At 34.9% G+C, this 9512-nt stretch overlaps 1 protein-coding gene across 2 annotated transcripts in view; it reads right to left on the bottom strand.

The window, feature by feature from the left end:
- Positions 1 to 2629: 2629 nt before the first annotated feature.
- RAB3IP (RAB3A interacting protein) overlaps positions 2630 to 9512 on the bottom strand; it is a 31477-nt gene continuing 24594 nt past the window's right edge. For both annotated transcript variants that reach the window (XM_069857265.1, XM_069857274.1), the window contains 4 exons: positions 7877 to 7989; positions 4376 to 4475; positions 4204 to 4273; positions 2630 to 2995 (listed from right to left, as the gene is read on the bottom strand). In XM_069857265.1, coding sequence (XP_069713366.1) covers positions 2913 to 2995; positions 4204 to 4273; positions 4376 to 4475; positions 7877 to 7989 — 366 coding nt within the window. In that variant the 3' untranslated portion in view covers positions 2630 to 2912. The remainder of the gene's footprint in view (positions 2996 to 4203; positions 4274 to 4375; positions 4476 to 7876; positions 7990 to 9512) is intronic.

Genomic DNA, 9512 nt, shown 5'->3' with positions numbered 1-9512 from the left:
GAAAAGCCAGTAAAGGTGTTTTGCTTTCCTACTGCTTGAGGAGTCCCACTGAGAAAAATGCACTGTCTTCTCTCCTCCAGATGATTGATTATTAATGTGCCAAGGAACACATCATGTATTTGTCAGAGGTTTCCATGACTTTCTCCAAGCTGATTTCATTCCTTCATAACCAGAGCCAAAGCTATACTTAACAGAGGAGAATCTGACAAGGCTTCTGAGGCAAGATGAAGGTGATGCGTGTTCTTCCGTTCAGGATGTCTAATGTTGTTTGAACAACCTTTGGTCCCAGTTCTAACCACAATTACACATGCGCAAAAAGATGCAGCAATAAAAATTACTTATCTTGTCTCTGTACTTTCACACAGGTGATGTAACTACTGTTATTGGTGAAACAATAGTAATCAAAAATGCAAGAGGAAAGCCATCACCAGTTTCACCATATGCACTATCCCATTTAAGCAGCTGAGTGTCAGACTATCCAACTGCTCTAAAAAATTTATCTCAAAGCAGTTGGATTATAAGGAAGTAGAACTCCTACACTATTATTATTATTAAAACTAAATTACAGATCAACCTGTTTGTCTAAGTTAACATTGAAAACATATAGGAAAGCTGAACATTAAGCAAAGGTATTTTAAGGCTAGTAGCAAACCCTACTTCACTTTCTTTACATTGATCTATGTACACTGAAAATGGCCCCTGTTCTGCTATCCCTACGAACACCAGAAAAATATTCAGATCCTTTAAGCAAGCATCTGTAAAAAGCATTTGGTTGTGAACAAAAGTTTTAATGTAGTCAAGAAGTTGGGAATATGGCCATTTTTTGAGGTAATTATATTCAACAGATAAGTAATTGTTGCACAATTTTTACAAGCCCCAGACACTCACAGTGACACACGATTCTATTGAAATCTTCTACTGAAAACCAGAAAAATCATCTGGGGGAAAGCACTTGACAACAGAAGCAAGCTGATTGGTATTTACAAGATGTTGATGTAACAGAACCAAACAGTCATTACCACCAAGATACATTGGGTACATCTTTGTAGTCCCAAGTACAAGAAAATCACCTCAGCATAATAAACTTCAGATACTACTTGTCTTGACACTATCATCAATAGAAAGGACCCCTTCTGCTTGAATGAGCAACACTTTTAAAGAATTATTAATCAGAATAGCAGCAGCTACCAGCTATCATTTAACTACTGTTAGCTCATCCTAGAAATACTTTGATTTCATTATGTAAACTAAGGATTAACAATAATTTAGGAAGCCTTTACGAGCCTAACACAAAACCTAATCCAACAAATACAGTTTGTTTTCTAAGAGTGAGTAAAACCAGATTTCCTTAGCATTATTGAAACAATAATCAGCCTTTTAACAATTGAAAGCAGAATTCTAGGTTTCTACAGTAGGAACTAGTAACCAATGACAGAGGACTGACAAAAACATTTCAGCCGCATAGAAAAGGCACAGGCTGGACATACTCCATTACTAGGTAAAATACTTGGGTTCAATTGTTTGCTTAATCTTAACTTTGAAACGCCTGGTCAAAGCCAACATTTGCAAAGCATTTTAAGGCACACATATATGCAAGCAACAAAAGTATGGTATTGAACATCACTGCTCCTTTATTTACTTTTGTAAAAATGGAGGACCTTCCAGTAAGACAGTGACAGTGTTATTTTTGTTCTGCATCAAACGAGATATTTGTATCCACTGAAATGCTTCACAGTGAAGAACCACCTACAAAAACTTGCCTTTACTTTTAATGTTTGTCAGTTCACCTGCTAACACTCTAATCTTATCTGTAATTGATAAATGGCTGCCATGATCAAGACCTAGTGTTTTTCCATAAAGGCTTTTACATAGCAAGTCTGCTGCATACCCACTACTATGTTCCTTGTAAGTAACTAACTGCCTGCTTTCAGCTTAGACTATGCCCAAGGGAAAAAAGAAACACCTGAACAACAGAAAAAACATCTTCCTTAATAAGCCACAGTCCTTTTTCAGGTTCTCTTTGTAGCAAACTGTGTGTGTGAAGAAACTGCTAGCATTATATGGAAATTATCATCAGCTTGTTAAAGAAATCACATAGTAGATATTTTCCAATATCAAGGTCAGCTGTAGGAAATTTTATTTATAAAAGAGCAGAAACTGGAAATCCCCCCACAAAAAAAATCATTTGAAAGAATGAAAAAAGTCTAATGAAAGAAAACTTAGAGGGGAAGAGAAAGTTTTTCATAGTCAAGGATCAGGACAGATTTCTAAACCAAATAGTGACCAAAGCAATTTTATTGTTCGTCGATGTTTGAAAGGCACCCAGCTGTAGATAGAAGACATCCAGATTTACTGTGCTGCTGACTCCTCAGTATATATGTTTCCCTTCTAACATTGTTTTAAAAATTAAAAGTATAGGAAACCAGCCCTTCAAAGAATTCCAGGTTCTCCTAGTTGCCTGTTAACTGCACTGGCATGCATGCAGAGAGATACACTATCTAAACACTACAATGAAGAGAACGTCAGGCATTTATTCCCTCTTCATAAAATCATCTCAGTTTTACAATCCGGAATGACTTATCAGGGAGGTTCACAGCATCCTGCATCTCAAAGAACAGAAGACAGACACTGCTTTAGACTACACTTTAATCAGAAGTTTTGTTTCTAAATGTAAATTACAATCACTAATACACCCGCAAGTGCTTACCACATTTGTTCAACTAAGTATTATATGTACGCATATACAGCATAAGTCAGTTTAGAACAATCACAGTACTTCTTAGTGCAATCTGCAAAAGGAGAAAGATCTTGGACCCACTTCGTGGAAATAAATATCAAGTGACAAAAAAAGATTCAGCAAATTTAATTATGTATATTCAATGAAGTTCATGCACGCGCAAGAGTAAAAAGATTTAGAGCTCTTCCTTGTAATAGCCAAGTTTTGCTAGTGACATCTCTCTTCTCAGCTGCATAACTTCCCAGAACATCTGATCCACTAAAAAAGACAGAAAATACGAATTTAGTATGTTTAATGATATTTATCTCAGAGGTATACAGGCTGCCTCTCTGTACATCAATTTAGGGGACCTTTAGAAGTAACAAGCATCTAGTAAAAACAGAACTAATATGTGTGAAGGCTATTTGTGCTTGGTTGTGACAAAGTAAGTACTTATTTTAAAAACTCTAAATGATGGTCCTATAAAGAAATTCCCCAAGTTTTCAATTATTTCTTTTTGAATTGGGGAACAAAAATACATCAGGACTTCTTGTTAGCTCCAACTGCTGTTAATTGCTGGTTTGGAAGTTAATTTCTTTATCTCAATAGTAAAATAAACAATTTTTAGTTAAAATTTATATAGGTTCTTTTGGTCATAGTAAAAGCTTTTTTAACTATAAACTGAACTAAAACTTAAATAACACATTTTCAAGATCTTCTGCAATGCTACCATGCCTGTAAAAATTACCATCATCTGAAGGCTTTTTATTAAACCTAATCTAGCGTATGAAACAGGTGAATTTGTGGTGAATTCCATGAAAATAACTCCCTCTGACAAGGAAAGTTAACAGCATTATTTTTTGTAATAGTAGTGTCTCTATTAACCTAGGAGGTTATAAATGGAAACCAAAGATTTGGGTGTAGCTAAAATACTGAGCTCTTGAAATCAGGGAACATCAGAAAAAATGACTACAGGTGAGGCAGATCAAAGTGGTGTTAATTCTAGCCAAATTCTGGATTAAGCCAATTCATTCAAACTCAAAGTCTGGAGGAATGAAAATCACAGACACCCACAAACATTAAAATGCTGTTTCACTCTGCTTTCAAAAATGCAACTGAACTAAAAAAACTAAAATATTAGATTTGGAAAGTGAAAGCAATTTTTTTTCATTAACTATTGTCATAGAGCTAATGACACTTTTTCCCATCTCTATCCTTAGCAAATCCAGGAGCCTAAGTGACAAGGGTACATTTTAAAAAGACTTTAGAATAAATATCACTGCTTTTTAATTTGTTGTTCTTAATAGAAACTCAAGAAACCCTTATTGGAGGTGGGATATGAAATTCTTGTAATTAAAACAATACCTACCAACAGATAACTTTCCTGTATTGTCAGGTTGCTGCTATTGTACACAGAAAGCAAGTTTTAGGCACATGCACTACGTAAATTTCCCTTTATTATATGCCAAACAGAATTGCCTACTCACCATCTTGCTGCTTCAACAGTCCTTGCTGGATGTATCGAATATATGTAAAGAAGTTACACACAGAAGTGATCTGAACCCATATAAAAATAATGGTTGTTAATATAATTTTGTACAATGGTATGGAAAAATAAATAACTACTACTCCAAATGAAGTCACAGTAAATCTACTTACCCTGTAACGACAGAAAGGAGAAATGTAGTAATAGCTGCTTGAATCTCCCAATTTGATCCTATGCTTGCATGACTTACTTTGTCCACTGAGAGCACATTTCCTACAAAATAGAAAGTTTGCATGATTCAATAAACAAATCTGACATTAATGTCTAAATACCTGCATGTGTTTAAGGTGTTAATGCAATTGCTTCATATTGGAACAGATACCTACGTCTCTGCCTTCATTTTACAAGTCCCAATTATTACATTATGCTGTTGTTTATTTTAGTTCCATGAGGACTAATTTTGTTTCAATACCAGTGCATCATGAGGCATTCCTGATTTTTAAAATGTCCTTCAACTTTGAACATGTTCACTAATATTCACTAATTCAAGTTGGCCTGACAATGCCCGTGGAACAGGGGCATTTCTTCAATTAACTCTTCAAAAGCGAAATAAATATTGCTAAAATTATCAGTTGATGCCAACATGTAAATAGATTTATTTTTGAATTCTGCTTGATATTGCATTTCATCATAAAAGATATAAAGCCATACAGAACAGCAGTCACTTTTCTGAAGCCTCTCTCCCAGATGCATTCTAAGACCAGCTTAGCATTTATACCCAAATTGAAATCACATTTTATATTCAGAGTATAAAATAATTTGACACAAGGGAAAACAGGCTGTCTGGCAATAATTCTTTCCATTATCATTATAAAAGGCTATGGTAAAATAATCAAATTTACTTCTTCTGCTGTACTGCAAGTATGTCATATTCAGGAATGAGGAAAGGTCGGTCGCCACCACAAACTGTTCCCCAAATACATTTCAGGAAACAGCAAAGAATTTTTAAAAATTTCCTCCAATATTCTTTAGAAAAAGAAGGTTTGAATCTCTAGAAGAAACTGCTATTAATACAATCTTAAATGTAAATAAAAGAAGAATTCATTTGGAATTTCTATATTGCAGCATCTCAGATGAACTGGGTTGTCATGGCATCCACCGTTTCATTGATTTTAAAAGCTGCTGGCTCTTCTCCCTTCCATTTCTACCTCATGAAATTAGGGAGCCTAAGAACAAGCAGCCTTTCAAAATAAAAATTACTAAGCATCTACAGCTCTAAACCGTGGCTCAGAGGCCCTTTTAAATAGCCTGCAGCTGGTCCATAGAACCATGTAAGACAGGAGAAAATTGAAGAGTGTATATGATTTTCCATAGCAATTTATGAGGACTGACAGCAATCCATTGATCCAAGAAATTCCATAGTAGCTGAAGCAAGCGGATTGCAATTTCAGTCAAGCTTTTGTGAGAAGACAGACAGCCTTTCAACACTAGGAAAATAAAGCCCTTTTTTCCTTCTGGCTATAGAACTACCTTCTGTATGTTATCTTCCATCACACCAGGTTAAATGCTGGCGTGACAGTTACTACTAATGACTCAGTTCTGTGCTGCACAGCACACATGCAGCTTAGCACTTTGTTCCCCATGGGGACAATTATTTGAATCCTGTGGGGGAACCCAGCTGTCTTTCGTTAAGGCAGCACTTACTACACACCATCACAGGCACCATTCAATAACTTCAGTGTATCAAGAACCTTTTTTTCTATTATCACAGGTCTCCAGCTTCTGTTCCTTATTTTACTGTTGGGCTACTGCCTGCTATTTTATGTGTCTGTTCCCCCAACCCCAGGCAACTGTACAATAAAATAACTGCTTTAAAAGCAGTACTCTAGTTTTTTGTTATTTACTTAGAGTTTGTCTGTATTTTGTTACCTATTTAAGAACATGGTTTCAATAAAAATAGTGCTTTACACTGTGTAAAAAAAAAGGAAAACTGCTACTCTGAGTGAAAACTGGAACACCTGTTTCCCATCCAGTGTTAGTAATCACATATAAGGCAAAGCACATTTACTGCCAAATTACACTTAAATACTGAATATTCCTTACCTATTACTTATCTACAAGAAACACCACAAAAGTTTGTGTTGCTACGCAACAGTAGAAAAAGGGAGAAAGGAGTATGTCTGGCTTTTTGGTACATCTAAGGTAACTAAATTATAGTTTGTGCATTGTTATCTCAAAACATTAATCTATACCTAGCCAACTACTTAAGGATTACATAAGTTTTCATTACAAATCTACCTTACACGGGAGAAAATAGGTTAAAAATCTCATTAAACTTCTGAAAGATACAAGTCAGTCTCTTGGCTTTGAGTAAATACTTCATGTCAACATATAAGAAAGTGCTTGAACCACAATGATTTTAAATCAGTTTGCCAACTGATAACACACAACTTGTTTCAGTAGCTTCTGGCTGCCCAGATTGTCTACTACATTCATGGAACACAGCTCATAGTTCATATCCCAGACTTGACATCACCACCCCTTGAGTAGCTCCATTATTAGTGGTGGGTCCCTCTGATGAGGGGCTGTTACAGCTCAAAGTACGTTTTCTGGTAACAGAAAACAGAATATGAGTGCCTAAATTTTGTAGGCTAGAAAGGATCAAAGACTAAGTTCATAAAACACAATTTTCATTTTAGACAGCTTCTTTAAAAAGAAGGCAAACAATTTTGTAATGTGTTACATGTATTTTCTCTTTCATCCAAAAAGAGAATAAAAACAAGAACTAAAAACGAATAGTGGCAAGAAAGGAAAAAAAAACACTGAAGAACCAGATGAAAATATTTCGATGCAAGTTTTCTATCAGAAAATGGCACTCTATCAAAACAAATATTACAGAGAGAATTGTCAACTTCTCTAAAAAGAGATACAACAGAAAAATCAAGGCCTTTGAGACTTTGAAGACTGCAGATTAACACTCACCTTGCTTGCCTAACCCTGACATACACTAAAGCACACTACAAATACCTTCCTTCTCCTCCACATCCATCAAAGCCCCAGCATCTCAGGCAAGTCCCTCCCATCCAACTTTAAGATCTGTACCTGACAATAAGTCTTGCTTCATATTCCTCTAGGACCATTCCAAAATTTCTAAAATAACCTTCCAGTCATTCAAGCATAACTCCTGCTTTAGGTTCAAACTTCAAAATTCAAAGAATTTACTTCATACACTTCCTCTTAAATCCTTCTACTTTTATCAACGTGCTACGTATGTCCTAAATTTCTTACACCACTAGTATTCTATGTCCGATATTCAGCCTGTACTACTTCAATACCCATTTCTTTCATGACACTTTCCAGGTGATAGCTCCTAGTTCAAAAGCATCTCTTATAAGTATCATGATGGTCTTTTCCAAATAAGTGAATGTTACTTTCACAGTCAATATATCATAAGTAAATAGGTCTCTCAAAAAAAAAAAAAGTGTCTTAAAGGTTTGTTGTATATGAATTTTTTAAAGTTTAATTTATTAGTTGATTACTTTCCTCACAAAATTTTCTAACAGCAATCTTGAAGTCTTAGATTTCAACTGAGGTGATTAGTTGATAGCAGTTTTCTCAATCCAAGAGTTATCTTAAATAAGTCAAGATTCCCCCTGTCTGTTAGCTTAACATACTTTGGTCCCCCACATTCAACTGCAGAAGCTTTCACAAATCGAACAGGTTGCAAGCCAACAGGTTCAATGCTCAGAGTGTTGTTTTCAACAGCTTCCAGAACAGCTGAGGCCAACTGCAAGAGAAATTTAGAAAGCAGTTAAAAACAGCTCTGCATTATCCAGTACCTCAAAGCAGTAACATATTTATTCTGTGAAGTTAGGACGATCAAATTAAAAAAAAAAAATCAACTCACCAAACAAATTCAATTACAAATAAAATATGCTCCTGTTTAAATCCTACCCTTCAAATAACCCTGCCCTCCCTGAGGCTAGATAACTGCCTTTACAGACAGGAATGTGGTCAAGCATGTTTAAAATGCTAACTGTATTTTCAGCCATTTCTCATAAGCCCAAATAGCATAAACATCTGTATATGCAATATTCTTGTCAGAGACGGGACACAGCACAAGCTTTGTTTATTTTAAAAAACTGCTCTAATTTTATTGTGTTCTATGGAAACACACAATGATCCAGCACCTTTCCTTATCTTGCAAAACAAGTAGAGTATGTCACCTTTTCAGCCATAGATGGCTTTAGAAAGGTGTTCAAAAAATTAAGACTTGAACATTATATAGAAAAGCCAGCATAATATATAGAAAAGCTAGTTGCAACTTCCAAACACTATTCCAGCTAAAACACCAACTTCATGAATCAAAATGCAACTTTCCCCAGGCTTTTTATGTTAGTTCTTTATAAACATACAATCACTAGAAATATTGTCATTTGACTTGACTGGACTCAGCGTTTGCCCAGGACTACAGTTTAAATATGGACAAGTAATAGCCATTACTTGATTTTAAAGGAGGTTCAATTAATGTTATTAATGAAATCACTCTTGATAACAATGAACCTTGTTGCTAAGTAGATATATTTTTCTGTTGTACTTTAAATATTTAAAACCAGAATGTTACTATTAAAGTATTTTCTATGGAATATCCTTTCTCTGACACTTCCGAGAAGCAAAACACTACACACGTACATGAGGCAACTGAGAGTTAACATAATATTTCAACCATTATTTAAAAAAATAGTATGTATATGTATTGTTTGGTTTAACTGCACATTAGCTATCAAAATTCAAGTGAAAACAGAAGTTGGTCACTCTGCACAGCACCTGGAAACAATAACTTACATAACAATAATTGATGTAACAGACAAGTGCTAGAAGCCTCATTTTTTCCTTAAGAGGAAAAAAGCAAAAGTAATATCATCACTGAAGCAAAAAAAAAACCAAAATGAAGTTGCTGCTAAAGACAACTGGATGGCCTATTTATACATAGTTTAAAAGCAATTTAATTCCCATAGGAACCAAGTAAACTTTTTAGTAAGAGAGGTTCATATGGTGCTGTACACAAACTATAATGAACTGATATACAATTAACCAAAAGTTTGTGCATGCTTACGGCTAGCAAGCAACAGTAAATGAAAGGCATGAGAAAACAAATAACACCTCATGAAAACTACAGATAAACATTGTGAAGAAAATACAGCATTTTCTATATCAAGTGTTTAATTTTATTGGGGAAAAAAAATCAAGTCCGAGGGCTTTAAAATTTATTACTCTTTTAATAAAGATCTAAGAATATAGTCCCTTTCC

The sequence above is a fragment of the Phaenicophaeus curvirostris genome, chromosome 1 (genome assembly GCF_032191515.1).
Source record: "Phaenicophaeus curvirostris isolate KB17595 chromosome 1, BPBGC_Pcur_1.0, whole genome shotgun sequence".
Classification (NCBI taxonomy): Eukaryota; Metazoa; Chordata; class Aves; order Cuculiformes; family Cuculidae; genus Phaenicophaeus; species Phaenicophaeus curvirostris.
The sequence above is the reverse complement of the archived record's forward strand: the minus strand, read 5'-3'. Positions and strand labels throughout refer to the sequence as shown.